General features: G+C 42.5%; 1 protein-coding gene across 1 annotated transcript in view; it reads left to right on the top strand.

Annotated features, from left to right (window-relative positions):
* The first annotated feature begins 1902 nt into the window (after positions 1-1902).
* Positions 1903-24673, top strand: part of ATP6V1B2 (ATPase H+ transporting V1 subunit B2) — a 34560-nt gene continuing 11789 nt past the window's right edge. Inside the window, exons 1-8 of the mRNA XM_075556560.1 lie at positions 1903-2057; positions 12331-12386; positions 20626-20724; positions 22084-22177; positions 22308-22385; positions 23231-23370; positions 23973-24074; positions 24403-24500. Coding sequence (XP_075412675.1) covers positions 1922-2057; positions 12331-12386; positions 20626-20724; positions 22084-22177; positions 22308-22385; positions 23231-23370; positions 23973-24074; positions 24403-24500 — 803 coding nt within the window. The 5' untranslated portion in view covers positions 1903-1921. The remainder of the gene's footprint in view (positions 2058-12330; positions 12387-20625; positions 20725-22083; positions 22178-22307; positions 22386-23230; positions 23371-23972; positions 24075-24402; positions 24501-24673) is intronic.

Raw genomic sequence — 24673 nt, 5'->3', positions numbered from 1 at the left:
CGCAGCTGTGCTCTATGTACTAGGAAGACACACACACACAGTTGCCATTGTCTTGTTTTCTACTCATGGTGATCTCATGTGTGTCCAAGTAGAAAAGTGCTCAAGTACAGGATTTTCAATAGCAGATTTTTTTTGGAATTAGATTGGCAGGCTCTTCTGAGACACCTCTGAGTAGCCTCAAACCAACAAGCTTCCCATTAACAGCCTTCCCGTTAGCAGTTGAGCATTAACTGTGGGACTATAAAGAGATTTTCCCCCAGCTTTGTCTCCCGCAAAGACAAGCCAAATATTACAGGCTGTTTGCCAGCATATGGTGGGAGGTCAGATGCTTGGAGACATGCTCCCTGAAGGCAGTCAGTTGCTAGACAACCGTCTGGTCCCACAGGTAGACCCTTCTCCCTGCTGTTAAGGACAATGGGCTACTTCTCCCTAAAAGCTTGTGACCATTATCTTGGTTCCTGTAGGTGGGGTTTACACCCTACTGATAATGTTTTCTATGGAGATCCAGAGAACAGGTCAAACAGGCTCAGTGACATCCAAAGTTGGGCTCCCATCCTGAATCTAGGATCCGCCCTTCTTGTCACATGTATATTCCCAATCCCTCCTCTTCCTATTGTGTGTATATCCCTAGATTGTCCCCCTCTCATTGCTGTATAACTATAGTGAAACCCCTTCCTGTGACATATGTCTTTGCCTGTGATTAGGGCGCTTGCGTGCCCCAGAAGGTATATAGGGCTGGATTAGCAATAAAGAGCTCTCTAGGTCTCCCCTCTTGGCCTCTCTTTGGTTCTCCCTCTTTTCTTCTGTCCTCGCTCCCTGGTTCCCTTTCCCCTTGTCCTCCTTCCCCTCCCCCTAACTCCACGTGGACCACCGAGTGGGCCTGAGGTGACCATGCTACCATGAAATGTGGCTGACCCCATTATTTCAATCGCTCTTCAATCTCTCATGCTCTCGATGACCTTAATAAAATATTTCTATATCTCAACCATACAATTGCGCCTATCGAACCAGTGATTAGTGGTGGTGGTGGGGGCGGGGGGGTGGCCCATCCCCACAACTAGCCATCTGCGCAATGAAGGAACTCTACCACACCTGAGGGAAGGCTAGCCTATGCCTGCCGAATCATTACACGAATCTCTGAACTGGGTGGGAAAACAGTAGATAAAGTGAAACTAAGGCCCAGACGCAATGGCAGAGTGTCCCGTGATAATAGTCATTAAAATGGGTTTTATAGCTCTTCTGTTTAGCAAAATGGTTTTTATAACATTGGTTTTCCCTCTTGAACGCCATGTAACAAGGCCATGAAGAACGCTTGCTTCAGGGAGACAGTGGAAAAAGCCTGTGAGCATTTAAGCTAAAGGCATGGAAATAGGCTGCAGCTAACACACACAGTGAATAACTGAGCAACGTTCCTAATATGGTCCAAGCCTACAATGCCCCCTTATGTAAGAAAAATTTTACTCTTCATGTAACTAAATGTCAGAAGATTGAAAGGGGCTGGAGGGCAAAACAGGAAGAAGAGAACCAGGAAATGTCACTGGAAATGGACATCCCTTGCCCTTCTCTTGCACTTTCCTTCCTCCCCTTCCCTTCCTTTATTTACCTTTCTATTTCAACATTTCTTCTTTCTCTCTTAACTCTCGCCTTTTCTCTGGCTCCCTCTTTTGCTTCTCCCTCCCGCTCCGGGGCCCCGCGGCCTCGCTCCCAGCACGCTGGTCAGCTCCCGGGCGCGCGCGCGCGCAGGTTCGGCCCCGCCCACTGAGGCCCGAGTCACGAGCCCGGAGCCTGTGCGCCCAGAAGTAGGCGGGACCGAGCGAGGCCTCCGCAGCGCGCATGGGCGGAGCCGGGTGCGCGGGCCGCCCCCGCTATATCTGCGCCTGCGCGACGCTGCTGCGGGGCCAGTCGGGACGGAGGAGACAAGATGGCGCTGCGCGCGATGCGGGGGATCGTCAACGGGGCCGCACCCGAGCTTCCCGTGTCCGCCAGTGGGCCCGTGGTGGGCGCTCGGGAGCAGGCGCTGGCGGCTAGCCGGAACTACCTCTCCCAGCCTCGCCTCAGTGAGTACGAGCGAGCAAGACGAATGCTGCTTTGCCACTTGGCCCCGTCCCTTGCTCCCACTCACCTGCTCGGGGCCGCCGAGGGGGGTGGCGGGTGTTTATTTGGCTCGGCGGCCTTTCGCAGACCCTGACCCCCCCCGTAGGTGTCTCCAGAAAAAGATGCGCATGCACCCATTTCCGTGACAGGGGGGCCGCGAGGTCATTTTCCTGTGGGCGGTGGGCTCCTGGCTCTTGCTCCCCCGGCTCCGACTTCCCTAAACTGGAGCGTGCTCTGCTAACACACGCACTTGCGTCCTGTCGCGGAGGCCCACTTGGGGTCACTCAGTCTGGATCTTCTCGTGCCCTCGTTTGGCTTTTGTAGGGGTCGAGGGAACGCCCCTTCCCATCCCCTGCCTCTGGCGAGGAGGTCGGCCCGGCCTGCCGGGAGGCTCCGCTCCGGAGGGCGAGAACAGTGCGGTCGCTGACCGGGTCAGACCCGCGGCGGGAGCAGATGTGACTGCGTGTTGGGTGGAGGGGCCTGCCCCTTGGGAGGATACCTAGCTATCGGAGAACCCCAGGTCTGAAAAAGCACCCTACTGGTCAGCCAGCCCAACCCTCTCGGTTTACAGGTGAGAAGCCTCGGGCTCCCAGAGAGAGAGAGGACTTGCAAGGTTTCAGACACCTGAACTGGTAGCAAAGCCGGAACTAAACATTCAGGTTTACAAATTCTTGTTGGGCCCCTTTCTTCGTTGACTCATCAGGGAACCAGGTTGAATGAGAGATAGGCTTGGAGAGACCAAGCAGCTTCGTTCACATTGTGTAACTCCACCTGTTCAGTGGTGTTGCGATTGGGGGTTGGGGCTTGGGTCCCCTCAATCCACCAGGCTTAAATAGACAAACCAGCCAGCAGCTTAGAAATGCTTCCTGATTACTTGAAGGATACAGTATCACACCTCTTCATAACTTCCTTGGAAACCTAAGGAAGAGCCCTGGAATCAGACTTCTTTTTAAAAACAAACCAAAAAAAATCTTGTTTCTTACTGGGGGTGTTGAAGCTGCACCTGCAGTGGTTAATGGTCACAGTGCCTGTCTGGGTGGCATATTGGTTAAACAGTTTCAGATGACGGGTTTTAGTCACAGTGCTCACCACCCTGACTAATCTGATCCTGCTCTGTCACTGGGTCATGTGATAGCCCTGGTGGGTGAGGAGGGAGGAGAGCTCTCTATGGATTGCTGAGATGTGCTCTTTTACGCGGAGAACTGCTTGTGTTAGAGACTGCCTGTGGGGGATCCCTCTGACCCTGACCTGTATGCTTCAGGAAATCGACGGATGTTGCTTTACTTCATAGACTTTGCCAGTACGTTTATACTCACCATTACAAATTGTCTTCCATAAATTGCATCTGTATACTTCTCTTGGGGTAGGACAGATACATGCACTGAGAGATTCAAACGTTTGTGGGAACATTCCACTATCTTTTCATTCCATTTATCCTCACACTTTCTGAAGCTCCCCATTAGTAGCACTCGTAGAAAAAGGATATAGGGTACAGTAGTCCGTTTTCTTGTAGTTATTCATTCAGGATCAGTTCAGAGAATCCCCACTGAAATCATGATATTGTAACAGTTTTCTGTGATTAAGGTTATAAACATTTAAGGAATATATATGAGTAACATTCTGTGTGTGTGCTAAGCTAGTGATTGAAACACTTGCTCAAATGATATTTTTTCCCCAGCAAAACTGTTGCAGTATAGTGCTTACAATTGAATAACACTTACAGGTAGGAAACCTTTTTTTTTTTAGCACAGCGCCTACCCCTTAGAAGGTGACTGAAATTGCGTGATTTACTTTCCTAGCACAGATAAAATCAAGGAACTGGGTTACTTGGTTGGGTTGGAGTAAGTTCCCCTTCTGTATTTTGATTATTTTGGAAAATGTTAATCATATATATACTTAAGCTAATAAGTAGTAATGTTTGAATATCATCTTTTTACTATGCTGCCTTCTTGATTCTTGTCAATAGTTGTAATTGCTTCTGAATATATATTACCGTTTATATACTTGAGGATAAGCCGATTCGATTATCAGCCGAGGCACCTAATTTTACCACCAAAACTGCATTAAAAATGTGCTGGAAAACTCAATTATACACAATTATATACGGTAACCTATTAATATTTCTAAAGATGATGGTACTACATCTTAGGTGATAATTACATTATTTAACTTGTGCTTTTTGCATAAAGGAATAGGGTAATATGGTAACTCCACTGTACAAATTGGGCCCTCTTTAAAAACAAATTTAGGGTTAAAATGCTGGTTACAAGAAGTGGCAAAATACATACACAGATTTGAAATTGGCACTTTAGTTAGATGCCAGGATTTCACCAAGAAAGAATACTTGATTTTCTTTCACACCTTGACCACTAATGTAGATTGAGCTTTTGGACATAAAGGTTTCCCATTAGATGGTCTGCACTGTGCTTGAGGTTTCTCACATCCATGCCTTGCCTTTCTAACATACTGACCAGAACTGGCCCCTGTAAAAAGTCAAAGCAAGTAATTGTTGCCTTTTGCGAGATCCACTTCTTCCAAGGGTGCCCACCAATCAGGATGTGGTCTCTGTTCTTTCATAAGAGGAGCCGCTTGTCCTGCCTTTTGTTTGCTGTTAAGGAGGAGACAAGGCCCAGGTCTCCTGTTGTGTAATGACAGTTGAATTTTCCCTTTGAACATTTCACAATCTTGAAGTGGTGTTAGTGGTATTAGACAATCCCATGCCCGCCAGGAGGAGGAAGATGTCATCTGACAAAATGTGCTTCTTAAAACCATGGTATGTGTTAAGTAAATTATGTTCCTGAGTAAATTTGCTTTTCCTGCTTGATCATTCAACATCAAGATGTGACCATGTATCTACTATGTTGTCATCAGTCATTCTGATCATCCTTCACCAACCCACCCGTGGACCTACGCTCTTGTTCATTTGGATATTTTCAAGAGAAGAGGGGCCATTGTTTTGGTAAATAAAAATATTTCTGTAATTTTTAAAATGAGTTTTGGCCCTTTTAGGAGCTGAGTTTCTGCTTCTGGCAGCCTTACTCTAAACTGCTATCTCTGCCTTGGGCTGTTTTTGGTAATGGTTGACTAAATATAGTTGAGGGATAAAATGTAGTGTTTGATAATGTTCTCTTTGAAAATCACTTTATTACAAGGAAAGAGCTATTGTCTTTATGTCTATATACATGCATATTCACAAAGTTCTAATCTTCGCTCTGCCACTTAGCAAAAAAGCAGATCACTTATGTTTCAGAGCCTTAGTTGCCCCTTAGAAGGAGCGTTGGTGCCATAGTGGGTTACATGTTGTGCTGCTAACTGCCAGGTTAGCAGTTCAAAACCACCAGCTAGAAGAAAGGGGGTATTTTCCACGTCTGTAGAGTTACAGCCTAGGAAACCCACAAGAACAGTTAATTCTACCCTGCCCTATAGGGTCGCCGTGTGTCAGAATTAACTTGATGGCAGTGAGTCTCGTTGCTCTAAATTTAAAATGAACGTATGGTGAGCCTTGCTTACTTGATAGTATTCTTTGAAGCTGAATTGAGATAGTCTGTGTGATTCCAGGGGAACGGTGTTGATTGGGTAGAGATTTCTAACCTTCTACTTGGGCCTCTTGAGTTTAATGCCTAGCTAATGCATCTGATATAGGAGCCCTGCGGGTATGGTGGTTACAAGTTGAGCTTCGATCTGCAGTTCAAACCCACCAACAGCTCCTCAGGAAAAACACTGGCCTTTTTTAGTCTTGGAAGCCCACAGGGGCTCGCTGTGAGTCTGCACTGACTTGATGGCAGTGAGTGGGAAAGCATCTGCGCCATCTTTTATTACAGCGGAGACTTTCAATCTGCTGTGAAGCTAATCCGTTTCCCTGGAGATCATCTTCCAAACTCAGCCAGTAAAATCTACATGGATCACACAGCAGCCTGGCACACATCTGATCATGGGATGGCATTGGATGTTGTAGGGTTTCTCTCCATTGTGACTCTTAAGCAGCTAGTAATAACAAAGTGAATATGGTCTCAACATGTGAAATGCCATCTAAATATAATGTTTGCTAGTGTTTCTTTATGTAGTCTTGGTTTTGAAATTTGTAATAGATCATTTGTTTGTATATATCATTATTGTTGAGTTGACTCTGACTTAATACTAGCCCTTTAGGACCGGGTAGAACTTCCCCGCAGCGGTTTGTTTGTTTTTAAGTGTTTTATTGGGGGCTCATACAACTCTGATCACAATCCATACATGCATCCATTGTGTCCAGCACATTTGTACATTTATTGCCCTCATCATTCTCAAAACATTTGCTTTCTACTTAAGCCTTTGGTATCAGCTCCTCATTTTTCTCCTCCCTCCCCCTTCCCACCCTCCCCATGAACCCTTGATAATTTATAAATTATTACTATTTTGTCATATATTACACTCTCCATCGTGTCCCACTTTTCTGTTGTCCGTACCCCAGGGTGGGGGTTATATGTAGATGCTTCCCCTGTCTACCCCATCTTCCCTCCACCCTCCTGGTATCGGCACTCAGTCCTGAAGGGCTCATCTGTCCAGGATTCCCTGTGTTTCCGGTTCCTATCTGTACCAGTGTACATCCTTTGGCCTAGCCAGATTTGTAAGGTAGAATTGGGATCATGATAGTGGGGCGGGGGGGCAAGCATTTAGGAACTAGAGGAAAGTTGTATGTTTCATCGTTGCTACATTGCACCCTGACTGGCTCATCTCCTCCCTGTGACCCTTCTGTAAGTGGATGTGCAGTTGCCTACAGAATGGCTTTGGGTCCCCACTCCGCAACCCTCCTCATTTACAATGATAGGATTTTTTTTGTTCTTTGATGCCTGAGACCTTTGACACCTCGTGATCACACAGGCTGGTGTGCTTCTTCCAAGTGGGCTTTGTTGCTTCTGAACGAGATGGCCACTTGTAGCTCCCCGTATGATTTCATACCTTTGACACCTCGTGATCACACAGGCTGGTGTGCTTCTTCCAAGTGGACTTTGTTGCTTCTGAACGAGATGGCCACTTGTAGATCCCCGTATGATTTCTAAATCTATCTCTTGCAGAGGGGCCTGTGGGTTCGAATCCCTGATCTTTCAGCCAAGCCCAAGCACTTAACCCCGTGTGCTACCCAGACTCCTTATTTATGGATTTAGTTTTTATATATGTTGATTTAATTTAAACAAAACAAGTTTCTTAAGCTTTGCTTTGTATCTCAGGTGATGTCCTATTTTTCATGCTTTCTGGTAGGGAAACTAAGGTATCACCATCAGATACTCTGTCCTCCCCTTAAGATTTTCCAGTGCAGCATTTCCACTGGAGGATAGTTTTGCAGTATAGATAAAATGTGAAACTGTGGAAGTTTTGCATTGAATTACAAAAGTGACCTTTCTGCCATAGCCAAAATGGCAGATTTATGAAATTATTTCGGGTGCTATACAAAGTTTTGCAAGTAAGTATGGTGGTATAGACCCTAAGAAAATGACCACTTTAGGGTTAGACTTTGGGCTGGGGTAAGATCTATAAAGTTTGTTTAAGTGACTTCAATGAGCTACTTAATTTCTCAGGATTATTTTTGTCACCTAAAACTTAAGACTCATCTTTAAATGAAGAAGACTTGTCTGGGTAGAAGGCAGCTTGATTCACTGTTTCCAGGAAAGCTATAACTAGTGTTTCTTTTTCTCAGTCATGCTTTCAGCTCGTGACTGGCAAAACTGAGTACTTTTGAGGAGGTTAAATTTTAAACATAAGATTATGAGCCATCTCCGTGATACAAGGTGGAAGCTCAGAAGACATGTAAATCTTGTTGATAAAGAGAGTTTTAAGAACTTGAGGGGTTTTATTGATGTATTTTATTCAAAGTAATCGTCTATAGATCTCAGCTACATCTCCCTCGCTGCCACCCCCACTCCCAGTTGTCTGAGGAAAGGTCTTCAAAAGGCCTGTCTGTGGTTTTGTTTATTTTTAACTGGTCTCTGGGGGGGAAATGTTTGTAATGCAACGCACTGTTCATTCCAGATAACATTTCTAGGAAGTAACTAGAAAACATTGTTTTCTTTTAAATGGGAACAACAAAGTTTTTACCTGGTTGGGATTATTTTTTCAAGAGTCCTCAATTATTTTAAACAATGGCAAGGATTTAAAGGGGGAAAAAAAGCAAAAAATGTATAAGTGGGGGATTTTCTAGGAATCTTAGAGGAATGCTAATCCTTTGATAATTATCCATTGAAGTAGTTTTAACTTTAAGCTGGGACTAAGGTATTTTATCTAAGGTATTTTGTCAACGTCAATTTGGAGGCATCTGTGAAACACACACATTCAACAAGTGCTTGATGTACAGTTAGAAAGAGCCGGAGGCTCCTTACTGCTTACTCAGGTACATACTCTGTCCCAGCATTTGTTTAGGCACTCCATCCTTGGCCTGTCTTCATCCTTGGCCTGTCCTGTTTTAAGTGTGAAGCCCCTGAGTAGACTGATTGCCTATTATATTAAATCATTTCCTCATTCTTGGGAATCTGTTTGTGCCAAGAATTTCAGTCCAAGCCCATTACAAGACCTCAAGAGAAATCAAGCGAGTTTAGTGAAATAAATTAGCTCCAAAGAAATGATTCCACTTAGATGAATTATTTAGGATAAGCATGTGTGTAGAGACCAGACCTTATTAATGTTTTCACATATTTAAAGCCATTCTAATTTAAATTTACTTAATTCTGCAGTTGTCTGTTAAAAGAGTTATTCTCCCGCAGTGTTTGTTGTTTTGCTTAATAACCATCAGACTCGAACTAAATGTGTGAAAAAACAGAATGTAGGCGAGGTCTGACCTCTTGGCTTGCACAAGGAAGAAGGAGAGTCCATCTCCACACCAGCCCGAGGCTGATTGCCACAAGGCAGAGGTCAGACATGCTTCCACTCTTATTTCTCCCTACTCCGACACCAGCCTTCCACCCTCAACACTCTACCCTTCTGCTGGGTTCTGAAATGCATTGCAGTGGCCATTCAGAACTCAACAGACAACACCAAAAGTATGAGTGTTTATTAGGGAAGTTAACTTCCGGCTGTTGAGTCAAATGCCAACTCATAGCAACCCTATAGGATAGGGCAGAAGCACCCCATTTCCCAGACTGTAACTTTATGAGCGTAGAAAGCCCCATCTTTCTCCCACAGACAAGCTGGTGGTTTTGAACTGCTGACCTAGCAGTTAGTAAACAAAACAGGTAACCTCTGTGCCACCAGGAAAGTTAACAGGTTATTATAAATCAGCATCATAAAGCATTAAGGATAGTCTTTGGTCCACAGCAGCACCTCTCCTCAACCAGTGGCCCAACATTTCTCTCATCTTGAGTCTCTCAGTCATGTGGTCCGGTGGCCTCTGCCTTCGCGGGCCAGGAAGCAGCCCCTACTCTGCCTAAGGGTCTCACAGTCTCAGCTCTGCTTCTTGGTTTCCTTTCCTCTACCTCTGACCTCGGTGTGGCACAGCCTCAGCTGCTGCAGCCACTGCAGACAAGGAGGGACCTAGAGGCTGCTCTACTAGTAGTTCTTCCTTGATCGTCTCAGGGACTCGCTTCCTACTTCTCAGATGCTTCATCCCTATAGCCTCGGTAGAATGTCCAAACTGACCAATCCCTGGGATACAGCGCTCTCCACCTTATTTGCATGGTCCCACCCAAGTATTTGGTGGGAGATAGAAAAATGGAGAGAGGAGCCATATTAAGAAATTTCACTTCAATGTGGTAAGGTTGACTACATTTTTTAGGTAATGAGGGATTTGGGTAAAACCTTGTAGAGTACAAGAAGCCCTGATGGTAGGCACCATGGTTAAGTGCTCAGCAGTTCATGGAAAGGTCAGCAGTTCAAACCCACCAGCCACTCTGAGGGAGAAGAGTGGCATCTTGGGAACTCAGTGAAGTTCTTTTATGTCCTACATAGTTAAGAGTCAAAACTAACCCAACAGCAGTGGGTTTAGTTACAGAGTTGAAGAGCCAACTTTGCTTCCAGGGTGTAATGTACAATGGGAAATAGGATCTGAGCTGACTATAGTACTTGACATTTTAGAAAAGGAGTGTGTATCTCATTAATTTGACCCATGGGCTTTCGTGGCATTACTCATTCTCTCCTTTATAAAGTTCTTTTCTCAACTTTATGGCACTTTTATCGTGGCTTTTTAACATACAGATTATAGTTTGAATTACATGTTGGGCTGCTAACCACAAGGTCAGCAGTTTGAAAGGACGAGCCATGCCATCGAAAAAAGAGGAGGCCTTCTACTCCCAGGAAGAGTGACCGCTTCAGAATGCACAGGGGCAGTGCTACCCCGTGGTGTAGGAGTTGCTTTAAGTCAGGGTCCATGGGTTGGCAGTGCGTATTTTAAGTTTTGTTGTTGTTATATGCTGTTGACTTGATTTCCTACTCGTATCGACATGTTGGACAGTAAAACTGCCCCAAACTGTAATCTCTAAGGAAACAGAATGCCAAGGAAGTGTGCTTTGCGCATTTACCTATGGACTCTACAAGGGGGTTTTAAAAAGGTTGTGGAAAAATGAAACCAGGTTATTTTACAATTTTTCCATGAATTTTTCAAGGTGGTATAGCGGCTGTGAGTTGGGCTGCTAACTGGCTGAGACCCCAGCCAGTCCTCACGAGAAGGACGAGGTTTTCCACTCCCATGGAGTGGCAGTTTCGGAAACCCACAGGAGCAGTTCCACTCTGTCCTGTAGGGTCACCATGATCCCGAGTCGACCCGATGGCAGAGAGTTTTATATTTAGTCAAATTTCCTTTGTGAGTTTTGTCACTTCTGCATATAAGGTTTCCGTCTTCCTCTTCCTCATCAACTTTGCTAATTCCCATCACAAGATTCAACCCTAATAGCCACTTCCTGTACAGCTTCTCCCTGATGAAGTGAGTGCAACTGCTCTTTCCCTGCTCGCAGCTCATCTCAGCATGGCGTCGCTCCCGTCACCGCCCTTCCTGCTGTGGGGTCTGTAGCTCAGAGAGGAAGCTGGGGAACTGCCCCACAGTTAACAAGGCTAATCCTGTCTCTCCAGAGAAGCTGCTGGTGGATGGCATGGCGGCTAGCCTCCCAGCCCCTTACTCACAGTGTCAGAGTAGGGCTCTGGTCGTTTGGGTAGATTATGAAAGGTGTACGGCACAGGCATATTTTATAAATACGTTGGAACTTTTGAGTGTTGTCATCGTGCTAAAGTAGGATTGAGTTTTGGTCGTTACAGGCAGACCTTGTTTTACTTTATTGCACATTGCAGATACTGCCCTTTTCTCCCCTCCGCATTCAGCAGGTCTGTGTGTTCTGTTTTCCCAACCGCATGTGCTCACTCACTTCATGTCTCCGTGCCACATCTTGGTAATTCTTAACTCTGTGTCAGGCTTTTTTATAATGCTGTTACAAACTCAACACATTAAAGACCAGATATATTTTTTACTAACTTAACCAAGTGGCCGTGTATTTTTTCGGCTGTTAGTTTATTTTTGCATTAAACCATAAATGGGTTTACATCTCATCACCTTTTTTATCATAGTTATTTATAACTTTTAGTTTTGAATATAAAATGTCTCACATTATGAAATAATATTTTGCAATGTATACGGAACATTATTACTTTTATGAACTACAATCTTTATGAAATTATAAACTTGTAAAATAATCAACATAATCAATATTACTTTGAAAAACAGTAAAAAATAAATACAGTATATCAAACAAAAACTACATTCTTTGTTCCCTAGTGTTTATTTGTTGATATGTTTCTTTGTTATACAATGTGCTATTGTTGCTATACTCTACAACTATACTCTACAACTACATTGAAGAAACAACATGGTGTGCAAATATTATCCCTGAAACACTACAAAAATTATCTCTTAGCCCTTTGGTTTGATAGTTGTGGAGATCTTATCCTAAACAGCTACAATTATTTCAATTGAATTTGATACATTCACTACTGATGTAAACACCTAAATAGATGAAGTAATTAAAATATATCCAAGCAGATGGCATCTGAAGACAGCGTGTAGAAATCACGAGTTATCTCGGAATCCGTCCCCAATGTGTTAACATAAACTACAGTATGATGTGAGCATAACTTTGATGTGCCCTGGGGAGAGAGAAGAGTTTGTGCTTCTGTGTTTCTGCAGCTAACTTGCAACGACTCTGAAGGGTACCTGTACCAGAGAGGTTATTGAGGATGTTGTGTTATTTGACTACTGCCGACTGACTCTTCCCTGTTTATTTGCAGCGTACAAGACAGTATCAGGAGTCAATGGTCCACTGGTGATCTTAGATCAAGTTAAGGTAATTCTACTCTCTATTATAGTTTGACCATTTATAAAGTTAAAAAACAATTTAAATGTGTGTTGTGTTTTTAAGCCATTCCTTGGTCTGATTATCGGTACTAAAACGGAGAGGAGAATTTTAGGCCCCAAGTCAATAAACCAAGTTCCACTGTGGATTTTGTTACAGCCTTGAGTACTTTACTGAAAAAAAGAAGGCAAATAACTTTTATCTTTCCTACCTCGTGAGAAAAATAGATTTGTGACTGTGCTTCATAAAAGACTGCTGTTTTTAACACTTACTTGTACACTTGCCTTCTCTATGAAATATTACGCCCTGTATCTACATACAGAGTGTTAGCTTATCCTTGTGAGCATGGCAAAACCCTAAAGCACCAAATAGTGTGTGCCTGTTCGGTTCGTTGGAAGAATCTTTTTTTTTTTTTTTTTTTCAACGCTTTCCAAGGCAGAGAAGAAACTTTAATTCAATTTTGGTTTTGTATTTCTTTCAGCCATGCATACATTTAAGAATTGTGAACGGTTATGGTTATCTTTAAAAAGGAGGGGGTAGGGGGGTATAGCCTCTAATAGATACTTGCTGCCTGCATTTGATCAGAATACCTTCAGAAAAGATGGTTTATGTTTTCTAGCGTAGTGGTTCTCTATAGCTTGTTACTGCTATGGGCTAAGGGATGGAGCACATGGTTACTAGTTAATTGAAAGAATCTAGTAAGAATATGCTAATATTTGGCCCCCTCTGAAAGTATAAGCATTTTTGAGAAATATTCTTAGAAAGTGTGTTGTCTCTCCAGCTTTATTACTGAGAGATGATTTTGTGGGTGCCTAGGTACAGGTGCAAATTAATGGCTTCTTTGCCAGAGTTACCCTCTAGTCTGCACATTGATCCAAAGCCATTGTACAAGACGTGGGCAGGCTCCCCTTACTATTTGGGGAAAGAGTAGTACCTACATGTGATTGCGGAACATATTAGGAAGCTGTGTTTCTTTTTTTCACTGTTGTGTATTAAATAAAAATTATAGTTCATATTTTAATTTCAAGTATTTTAACTACTAAGCTCAGCATAGAAAGTACATTGGTCAACATTTATAAAGGGCTGCTGTCACAGTGGAGCCATAAGTAGTTGACTAGATAATTAAAAATTTTGTTGAGTAATGTGAAGTAGGGGAAGCTCAGGACACTATTAAGAGACAGCATCAGGAAGAAGTTAGAGAACATCGCAGAGGAAGTAGTTTTAAGAGAGCTAAATTAATTTCTTCTTTTTTTTCCTCCTCTGTAGATTACCTCTGGGTGAGGAAAGACCATTAAACATACTTAACACCCAGCTTACATTGTTGTTTTGCTTCATTTGACCAACTCCGCTAATATCTTACAGCCTCAATTTTACCCTGAGGTTTAGCTTTGAATTTTATCATTTGTTTTCTCAGATGCCTGACAGGTTCTATTTTTGCTTTTGGATTTTAACTTAAAGCATACACACAGAACCAAGTAATAGATAATTGTACATAAAGTGGATAAGAGAAAGAAAGTAGAGATCTGCTACACAGCTAGCAGAAGTTAATTAGAAGATAATGCTATTAACATGGGTTCCAAACTAGACAATGTAAAGTACCAGAAGAGTGAGGTAGCCATTCTCATTTAAAACACAGTTACCAAAATCCATGATAAAATTACTCATGTATTGTATCAATAAAAATTAACATGTAAATAAAAGTTATGACAGGAGGCTTACCCCGGCAACACAAAGATGATGTGACATTAGAAGATCTATCTATATAATTTAGCACTTTCATTAGATTCATCTAGGAAAACAGTTATGCTCTTCTCAGTAAATAAAGAAAAAGCATTTGATAAAATTATACCCATTTCTTGAAAAAAAAATACAGCTCTCTTAGAAAATGCAGAGTGAGAACATGCTGCCTGTTATTTAACTTCTTAGGATACGTATCTACCATATTCTGAAATCACACCGCATTCGTTCGAGAGATGGAAGGCTCTAAAAGCATTCTCCGCTGACTCAGGAGGGTGTCTGGTGGGCACCGCTGGGAGCCTAACCAGTGCTGTGAGAAAAGAAAGGGTTAGAAAGAAAGTGGTACAGCGTTTCCATCGTTGCTTGTGGGCATTTCACTGGTGAACTGTCGGTAGAAGTCCCACCTTCCATTTGGAAGATCTCCTTTGATTCCTACCCAGCACACCCCATACACAGCCACTACCTGCCGATCATGAGGCTGACATGACTCCATGCTGCTGTAAGGATTTCAGCTGAGCTTCCAGACCAAGGTGGACTGGAAGAAAGACTTGGCAATCTGCTTTGAAAACAACAGAATAGGTCACAGCGGTCTGTCTGATCTGCAACAAATCTTGGGGACCGTTGGACACAGGCAGCCGGTCCTTATGGCGCTGCCATGTGTGAGAGGTGAACTTTTGAAAAGGGAGCTTTGTTGTTATCATTTCTTGACATGATAAACTAAACAGAAAATTCAAGCCGTTCTATAGGACGTGTTGGAAACAATGGTGTAGGACAGTTGCTGGACATAGGATTAGGCTGCAGAAATCAGTAGACATCTGCATGCCAGCAGTGATTGATTGGAACAATCAGTAACTAATTGCTGACAGAAAACTTTAGAGCTTTGTTGCCTCTGACTCATGACAATCCTATGTGTGTCGGTGTAGAACTGTTTTCAGTGCTGAACTTTGGTCTGGAAATCACCAGTTCTTTCTTCCCAGGCACCTCTGAGGGACCTGTGGTAGTTATATAATCTGTTGTCAACTTGAGACTTAAGAGTAAGTGGGGTGGAGTTTAGCCTGTCAAGCAGATTGCAGCTTGAAGACCTTATTTTTGAGGTGCCGTAGAGAAAAATAGCTCACTGGAGGCCAGACACAGACACTTCCTGAGGCGTTCCTGTTTACAAGACACGTGGAGCTACGCTACAGCCCTGGAGCTGGAGAAATCAGGTGGAGACCCATGCCAGAGCTGAGATGCTTCCACTATCACTGGATCCACACGATTTTCGACCCACTAGCCTGTGATTCTTCTTGTGTTTGGTGTCATTGCATGTGTTCCATGAGTCTGAAGAGGAATTTATTGATTGGTATTGGACATATTGGTTAAGATTGAACTTAAGGACTTCATCTGCACTGAGATGGGATGTTTCCTCAGTATTCAATTACTCTTTATATAAGGCTCTTTCTTGTACACCCATATGAGTGTCTGAATTTGTTTCTCTAGTCCACCCAGACTAACACAGGGCCCAAACTTCCAACATGTCAGTTAGCCAGAAGAGTATGTTCATTGTACCAATCAGGGTTTTCAAAGATATAAACAACAACTTAAATGAAAGCCCATATATATCCATGAATGGAAGACTAAAGGTATTGATTCTTCCCAAATTAATCTTTAAATTATTTCCCATCATAGTCTCAAAAGTTATAAATATGTATGTGCTGGTGACACTGACACACGGATTTTAAAATTCATACAAAAGAGAAAGAGAGTTCAGTGCTTATAGGAACAACCCCGAAAGGGGATGAGAAAAGAGACTTCCTCAACAGATAACAAATAGAGAACAATTGAGAATAAGGATTTGACATAGGAATAAGTAAATATTGGTAGAATAAAATTAAAAGTCCTGAAACCAGCATAGAAAATGTCTGGGAACTTGATAAATGACAAAGGCACGTCAGGTCAATGGGGGGATTGGATTTTCAGTAAATATTGTTGAAGTAGTTTGTTTCCCATAGGAAAGAAAATGAGGGGGGAAATCAGCTGAGAGAAAGTAATTCACCTGGGTTAAGGACTCAAACATGAAAAATGAAGTTAGGAACTTTTCCTTAGCACATATTATATGAAAAACGTTAAGACTGCTGTATGATAAAATGAACAGAAACTGTTAGAAAACAGAGAAGATATTTGAAAAGGAATTTATATCCAGACTTCTGTCAGTAAGAAAAAGGAAGATTTGTTACAAAGTGAGAAAAGAAAAATGTATTAGACTGGGTTGTCTAGAGAAACAAAACCAGTGATATTCAACTATACATTAGAAAGAGCCTTATATAGCCAAAAGACAAGCCAGCCCAATCCACCTCAGGTCCACGGGACTGACGCTAGCCAGAGTCTCTTCAGACTCACATGATAGACTGCAGACACCGAAGGGTGAAGTGGGAAGAAGGGAGATCCCAGGCTGGTGGGGACAGTCTTGTGAACTCAAGTTCAGTGGAAACATGACAGGGCACAGACAGCTCTCCAGCTTGGTACCGCACGTGGGACTGACCTTGGAGGAGGAAGGCACAGAACCAGAGCGGTTCCCAATGCCCCTCTTATAAAAAGGCCAGACCCCCATGGAAGTATCATCAAGCGATGATTGGATTGATAGGAAGGACACCACCCCTACACTTTCATACAGGTGTGAGTTGACATAAAATCTTACACTGCCAGAAATAATACATTCAGACCCTCTTGAAGTTGTCTTATGTGCTTCTCTGTGTTTCAGTATATGAAACCCAGGATTGATGAACCTGTAGAGACAGAAAGTAGAATAAGGGTATCGGGGGTATGGGGGTCGTAGGCCAGTGGTAAAAGGGAGACATTGTCCAAGAGTCCAAGAAGAAAAAAAAATGTTTGGAAACCGACTGTGGTAGCAGCTGTCCAAGTCTGCTTGATGTCATTGAACTGTGGAATGATATATATGTTAATTCCAATTAATAATATTTTAAATAATAATACATTTATAGGTGATTAAGTCTGAATTGTCAATCAACATGAAAATATGCTCGATATTAGTAGAAGTTTTAACAGCCTAAGATAGGCAGAGGTATTGGGATGGGATACTTTGGGTATCACTAGGGTGAGTGTAAAATAATCCATCTGCTTTCCAGGGTGATTTGGCAGAAGAAATACGTGCCCGGTAACCCATTACGTTAAGCTGGTTGACTAGAGAAACAATCCAGTGACATTCATATGTCCAAGAAAGAATATTTCACGTTCCTGAAATGGTTGCTGTAGACAAAATGGCTGCATAAGGTGGTGAAGAAAGCTGATGGTGCCAGGCTATTAAAAGATATAGTGTCTGGGGTCTTAAAGGCTTGAAGTTAAACAAGCAGCCATCTGTCAGGGAAGCAACAAAGCCCACATGGAGGAAGCACACCAGCGTGTGTGATCACAAGGTGTCGAGAGGTTCAGGTATCAGGCATCAGAAGATCTAAAACAATCATATTGATGTAAATGAGGGAGATTGGAGTGGAGACCCAAACTCCATCTGTAGATAATTGGACATTCCCTCACAGAAGGGCCACAAGGAACAAGTCAGGTAGGGTACAGTATAGCAACACCTAAACACACAACATTTCTCTAGTTCTTTAATGCTCCCCACCCACCCCCATCATGAACCCCAGGTCTACCTTACAAATTCAGCTAGACCGGAGAATGTACAGTGAAGAGCTCTTGACACTCGACACACAGAATCCAGGACAGATTCCCCCCTCCACCCCCCGGAACAGTAATGGGAGTAATGATACCACGAGATTAGGGAGAAGGTGTGGGAGAAATGAGGAACTGATTTCAAAGATCAGCATATATATAACCACCACCCCTGAGGGGGACAAACAACAGAAACGTGGGTGAAGGGAGACAGCGGATGGTGTAGGATGTGAAAAAAGCAATAATTTATCAAGCGTTCTTGAGGAGGGGGGGTGGGGGAGGCAGGGGAAAAAGTTTGATAACAAGGCTCAGGTAGGAAGAAAATATTTTGAAAAGAATGATGGCAACATATGTACAAATATGCTGATACAATTGATGTATGGATTGTTATAAGAGCTGTAAGAGCCTCCAATAAAATGATTTATAAAAAAGAAAAAGCTTTAGTAATTATATATCAAGAAAGCGCCCCAGCACAGTCCAGCTCAAGTCCTTAGTCCAATACTAATCCTTAAGTCCCTCTTCAGACTTAGCCGCAAGTGATGCAGAAGGCAGGAAGGGCACAGGCCAGTGGGTAGAATCATGTGGATCCAAGGTCGGTGGAAGCATGGCATGACTCCAGCATCTTTCAGGGTCAGTGGTAGAGTAGGCAAAGGGGTATACAGAGGGTGGTTGGGGTGGGGAAGGCCACAGCATCAGGCTGTGACCTGATTTGACAGGTTTGGCTCCACCCCTGGCCAGCAGTATCTAGTTGATAGACAATCATCTAACCACCACACCCACCTTTAGGAACACCCTGACTTGCACAGAGGGCCACATACAGGGATATTCGTTTTGATATAATCTTATAACTAGCATAGTATAAATTACTGTTTTCTTTGTGTCATACAAGCTAGTGATACATCTTTTGACACATTATATTGATAAAATTTGGTAAATAATTATATGTCAGGTCCAAAGCATAAGTTCAAAAAAAAGTTAACAAATGAGTTATGTGGTGTGTTGCCATTTATATAAGTAAAACACACTACAATATATTTTGGGGCGGGCATATACCATAAAAAAAAAAGGAATATCTATCTGGTTAGGAGAATTAGAGGTAGAGTGATTCATAGTGACTCAAACCAATTCAAATTTGCGACCTTTAAAGTCAATTCTGGTGGTGACTCTAGCATTACATTATTATGTTACTAATTTATAATTTAAAACATTTGGCCTTTTGCTGCCCCCAGAAAGCTAACATGTGGTCACACACCCAGAGGCAAGCAATCGGTTTTGAGTGATAGGTATTTTTTACCTGCCATTATTGTTGCATCGGTCAGCTCCCCATGTACAACAGAACAAACACGCCTGGTGCTCTGCCGTCGCCACAGATGCTGTATTCGAGCCCATCGTCGAGCTGAGCCAGTCCATCTCCTTGTGGGTCTTTCTCTCTTTAGCTGACCTTTTGCTTTACCAGCCTCATGTCCTTTTCCAGGGACTGGTCTCTCCTGATAAAAAGGAACAAAGTGTGTGAGACGAAATGTCGCCATCCTTCCTCTAACAGAGCCCTCTGACCAGACTTCTCCCAAGACAGCCCTGTAATCTTTGGGCAGTCCCTGGTGCCGTCAGTACTCTCGAGCACCATGGGTCAGCTGCATCAGTTCTTCTACAGCCCTCTTCATTGTCCAGCTCACACGCAGAGGAGGCAATTGAAAATACCCCTCTATAGTCTTTAGAGCAATGGTTCTCAGCCTGTGGGTCGCGACTCCTTGGGGGTTTGTCGAATGACCCGTTCACATGGGGTCGCCCGATTCATAACACTAGCAAAGTCACAGTGATGAAGTAGCAATGAAAATAATTTTATGGTTGGGGGGGGGGGGGTTCACCACAACATGAAGAACTGTATGAAAGGGTCACGACATTAGGAAGGTTGAGAGCCAGTGCTTTAGAGTGCTACATAGCAAAGAGGTCATGAGAAAGCTAGACAGTGAGTTAGGAAAACCAAAAAATAACTAATGCCTTTGAATTGTGGGTGTGTGTGGAGAATATTGAAACTACTGTGGATTGCCGGAAGAACAAACAAATCTGTCATGATGGAAGTACAGCCAGAATGCTGCTTACAAGCAAGGATGGTGAGGTGCCATCTCACGGACTTTGAAAACATCATCAATCGGAAGACTGGTTCCTGGAAAAAGACATCATGTTTGTTAAAGAGTCCGCGAAAAAGGAAAACCCTCCACTAGATGGACTGACACAGTGGCTGCAGCCTTGGGCTCCAACGTTAACAATGATGCACGAGGATGCCACAGGACCGGCACTGTTGCTTCTGTTGTGCACAAGGGCCTTATAAGTCAGAGCCAACTCATTGGCACCCAGTAGCATAATCACAGAAATACACAACATAGAAACACAAGGGGAAAGAAAGATACTTGTCATATTTTCATGGATTTTAGACTCCTTCCTTTGTATATAATGCTATGCCCAACTATGTGTGTGTGTCGATTGTGTTTTTTGAAGGACTTCAGTGCCTGAGGTCTTTGCAAATTCTCAGAATTTACCGGGGGGTGGGGGGGTGGGGTGTGTGCGCACGCTGCATAGATTACTTTGGCCGATTGTGTTTTTTGAAGGACTTCAGTGCCTGAGGTCTTTGCAAATTCTCAGAATTTACCTGTGTGGGGATGGGGGGGGAGGGGTGTGTGTGGTGTGTGTGTGTGTGTGTGTGTGTGTGTGTGTGTGTGTGTGTGCACGCTGCATAGATTACTTTGGCCAAACTTTTTTTTTTCTTTTCCAGGTGGGGGTGAGGGCTTTTAAAATACTGGTTTGTGATCATTTATTTCTTCCTATTTAGTTTCCCAGATATGCTGAGATTGTCCATTTGACATTGCCAGATGGCACAAAGAGAAGTGGGCAGGTGCTAGAAGTCAGTGGTTCTAAAGCAGTGGTTCAGGTAAGCATCACATTCAGAACTTAGTCACTTGAAGTTTTTCCTCGTTTCAGAGATTTAGGGAACCTTACTTGTTTATGCTAGTATTCATTGAATGAAATGAAATCTTTAGACATGGAATACTGGCTGTTTCCTTTCAAAAGGCAGCTTCTATATTAATTTTTAGCCAATAGTTCCACCAGTCAAAAACCTCCTCCCCTAAAGTCACATCTCAGGATACTGTCCCTGCACAAGAGGTCAGGGAGAGCCTGTCACTGTTGCCAAAAAGCAGACTGGGTTGATTGGATGAATTCTAAGTTTATTTTTGCAAGCGAGGCAGAAGGAAACAGTGAGGTTTCTGCCTCTGAGCTGGTTCATTATTCAATTCCAATCCAGCAAGTTATATATTTTTAACTATGTTACAAGAAATAGTCTTTGAAATAATAATGAATGGGTATTTACAATTAGAAGACCAAGGGGATAAGGGGTCTCAGGAAAGTTTCCAATTCCCGAAGGGATTATCAGACCATGAACTGAAGGCCATTCTTCACTCCATGGCCTGTCTAACTGGTATCCCCTAAAGTCCCATGTGGCTTTTCTTATCTAAATGGCTCTGCCTCTACTTTCCTGCAACCCTGAATAATTAACAGGCTTTAACGGAATTTTTACTGTTGAGGGAGGGTGCTGTTATATCCTGAGTCCCTTATATCAACTAAATCTCAGCAGACCAGGTCCCAAACTATGTTACCTTGCCAGTGGTTGGTTAACAGCAAGCTGACCCTTTCACCCTCTCTATCAAAGGTAGATGATGGATACACCAGAACAATATCTGAGTGAGGAACAAACCAGCAAATTGTTCCTTACAAGTTGTAGTTCCAACACTACCTGATATTGAGAAGTTTCAGTTTTCCTCAAATGCTTGGCTTACTAGAAGTAATTTAGAAAAGGATTGGAAACTTTCTATAAAACACCAAATAGTAAATACTTTAGGTCTTTGTGGAGCCAGGTAGTAAATCCTTGGAAGTCCATGTTGTATCTGGTTTTTTGGGGGGTGTTTTTTTTTTTTTTTTTTGAAACATCTATTTACAATGTAAAATCATTAGTTTTTCTGTGAGATTTGGCCTACGGGCATAGTTTGCCAGCCCTTGTTCTAAAGATGCTCAACTGGGTTCATCAAATGAACATTCATTTGCTCATTGTAAAACATACAAATGGGCTTCCAGAAGCTCATGGAAAAATGAAATTGAAAGATACTAGAATTTTTCCATGAACTTTTTGAAGCCCCTCGTAGTGTCCATTTATGGATTTTGTTTTGTAAGACCTGTTTAATAAAGTGCTTAAGGACCTATGTACATTTCTGATTGCATCTCTGTCTTCATACAGGTGTTTGAAGGTACCTCAGGTATAGATGCCAAGAAAACATCCTGTGAATTTACTGGAGATATTCTCCGAACACCAGTGTCTGAGGATATGCTTGGTAAATGGATATAATCATTCTTTGGAGCAGCAATCTTGTTTTCTTGTAAACCTGTGTCCACAGAGACTAGAAAAGCAATGCACATTTGGAAGTCAGTACCCACTCTACTCTCTCCTTTCCTGTTTTGCAGGCCGGGTATTCAATGGATCTGGAAAGCCCATTGACAGAGGCCCAGTTGTGCTGGCTGAAGACTTCCTTGACATCATGGGTAGGGGCAGGAAAGGGACTTCCGAGCTCGGGGGAATAGCCTGTGAGGGTGCTTCAGAATGCTGGTGGAAAGATCAGCAAATTATTCCACAGACTTTCTGAAGCCCCGTTGTCTTCCACCTTTGCCAGAGTGTGTGTGGATGTGGCTGTGTGTGTGTGTGTGTGAGAGAGAGAGGGGTACTATTCTACATAAATAAACTAATGTTTAACAATAATTTCTAGGATTGTCTCCATATTTATTAAATTTTTATTTGGAGCTATTTTTACAAAAAGATCTCTTGTATCAGTGCATACAATATCTTAAAACATTGTGAAGTGTTACTGTGGACTCTGCAATGTTAGTAGTGAAAGCATGGCTTTGAAATAAAGATACCTCTCATCAAGGAGCTCTGCTGGTGCAGTGGGCTAAGCGGTGCCCTGGTAATGGAGAGGCAGTGTTCCAGTCCGCTAGCTGTTCCTTGGGGGAAGATGAGGCAGTCTGCTTTTCGAAAGGGTCACAGCCCCAGAAACCCTAACTGGCAGTGCTCCGCTGCACGCTGGGACTGCTACCAGTCAAAATGGACTCGGCAGCAGTGGGTATTGAACTTGAAGAATTTGTTATGCTACCCTCTATTTTGTGAAGCTGCAGAAGACTCAAGGAAAATAATTAAACAGTTTCAGATTTCAGCAGTGACTTTTTTTTTTTAGAGGGGAAAAAAAGAATAGAGAGCAATGTTTTACAGACTTCAGGTTTTATCTTACTTTTTAGTTTATGGGCTTTATTTGGTTGTTTTTTATTCATTTGCTTTCTGCTTCTATTTCTAAATAATGTGCAGGTAATAATAACGTTTCCTCTTTGGGAACTAGGGCAGCCAATCAACCCTCAATGTCGGATCTACCCTGAGGAGATGATTCAGACTGGGATTTCAGCCATTGATGGCATGAACAGCATTGCCAGGGGACAGAAAATTCCCATCTTTTCGGCTGCTGGCTTACCGCACAATGAGGTGAGAACTAGGATGGGGTTAGTGGGACATGTAACAGGGAAGGGTTTCTTTTTTTGTTTAATCATTTTATTGGGGGCTCGTACAACTCTGGTCACAATCTATATAATCCATGTATCAAGCACATTTTTACATTTGTTGCCATCATCATTCTCAAAACATTTGCTTTCTACTTGAGCCCTTGGTATCAGCTCCTCAGTTTTTAAAAAATCATTTTATTAGGGACTCATACATTTCCTATCACAATCAATACATACATCAATTGTGTAAAGCACATTTGTACTTTCGTTGCCCTCATCATTCTCAAAACATTTGCTCTCCACCCAAGCCAACAGGGAAGTATTTCTAAATGTGTTATTTTTATTGAGAAAGTCAATGTAAAGCTTTCATAATCAATACCTAATCTAACTGTATTGAATCATTATCTGTGCTTGATATCCCACGTTCTTGCGTTTCTTTTTGTGAACTATAAAAAATTTTTGTTGGTGAAAGGCCTCAAAAACATCGCAGTTTTATTTATCATTTCAAACCTTTGAGTAAAAGTTACTTCTTTGTAGAAATATAAACCTAGATTTTTAACTTAGTTCTTTTGTAATACTCATCAGATTGCAGCTCAGATCTGTCGGCAGGCTGGTTTGGTAAAGAAATCCAAAGATGTAGTGGACTACAGTGAAGAAAACTTTGCAATTGTATTTGCTGCTATGGGTGTAAGTATAATTTTTTTTCATAAAAATTAAATGCTTTTGTTATTAGAACAATGCAGAGATAGAAATAGTTGAATCCCTCTAGGTGGAGAAGTTGCTACTCTGACAAGTTGAACAACCTAAATATTGAAAGTGACATTTGAATGAAACTGAAGACTTTTACTTTCCATGCCCAAAGTAAGCAGCACCTGGTTGACTTTTATGAAAAAATATTTTGTATACATGAAGATTTTAAGAACAAGAACAATTCAAGTCAATGCCTTAACTTTGATCCGACATGAATGTTAAGACTTTTTCTTTTCCCATCAATGATGAAGTCGTTGCTATTTAGGTAAACATGGAAACTGCCCGGTTCTTCAAGTCTGACTTTGAAGAAAATGGCTCAATGGACAATGTCTGCCTCTTTTTGAACTTGGCTAATGACCCAACGTAAGTAAATTGCACTATTTGTTTTTACCCAAAGTCAGGTTCAAACATTCTACAATTATGATTATTGTTATTTACCATCCAGACAATCCAGCTTCACAGTGCACCTGTAGGACATAGCAAACTACCTACAGGATTTCCAAGGTTCAATTCTTTGTAGGAACCGACCCCCAATA

Source organism: Tenrec ecaudatus, chromosome 8 (assembly GCF_050624435.1).
Source record: "Tenrec ecaudatus isolate mTenEca1 chromosome 8, mTenEca1.hap1, whole genome shotgun sequence".
NCBI classification, from domain to species: domain Eukaryota; kingdom Metazoa; phylum Chordata; class Mammalia; order Afrosoricida; family Tenrecidae; genus Tenrec; species Tenrec ecaudatus.
Note: the sequence above shows the minus strand (reverse complement) of the source record. Positions and strands in the feature narration are given on the sequence as shown.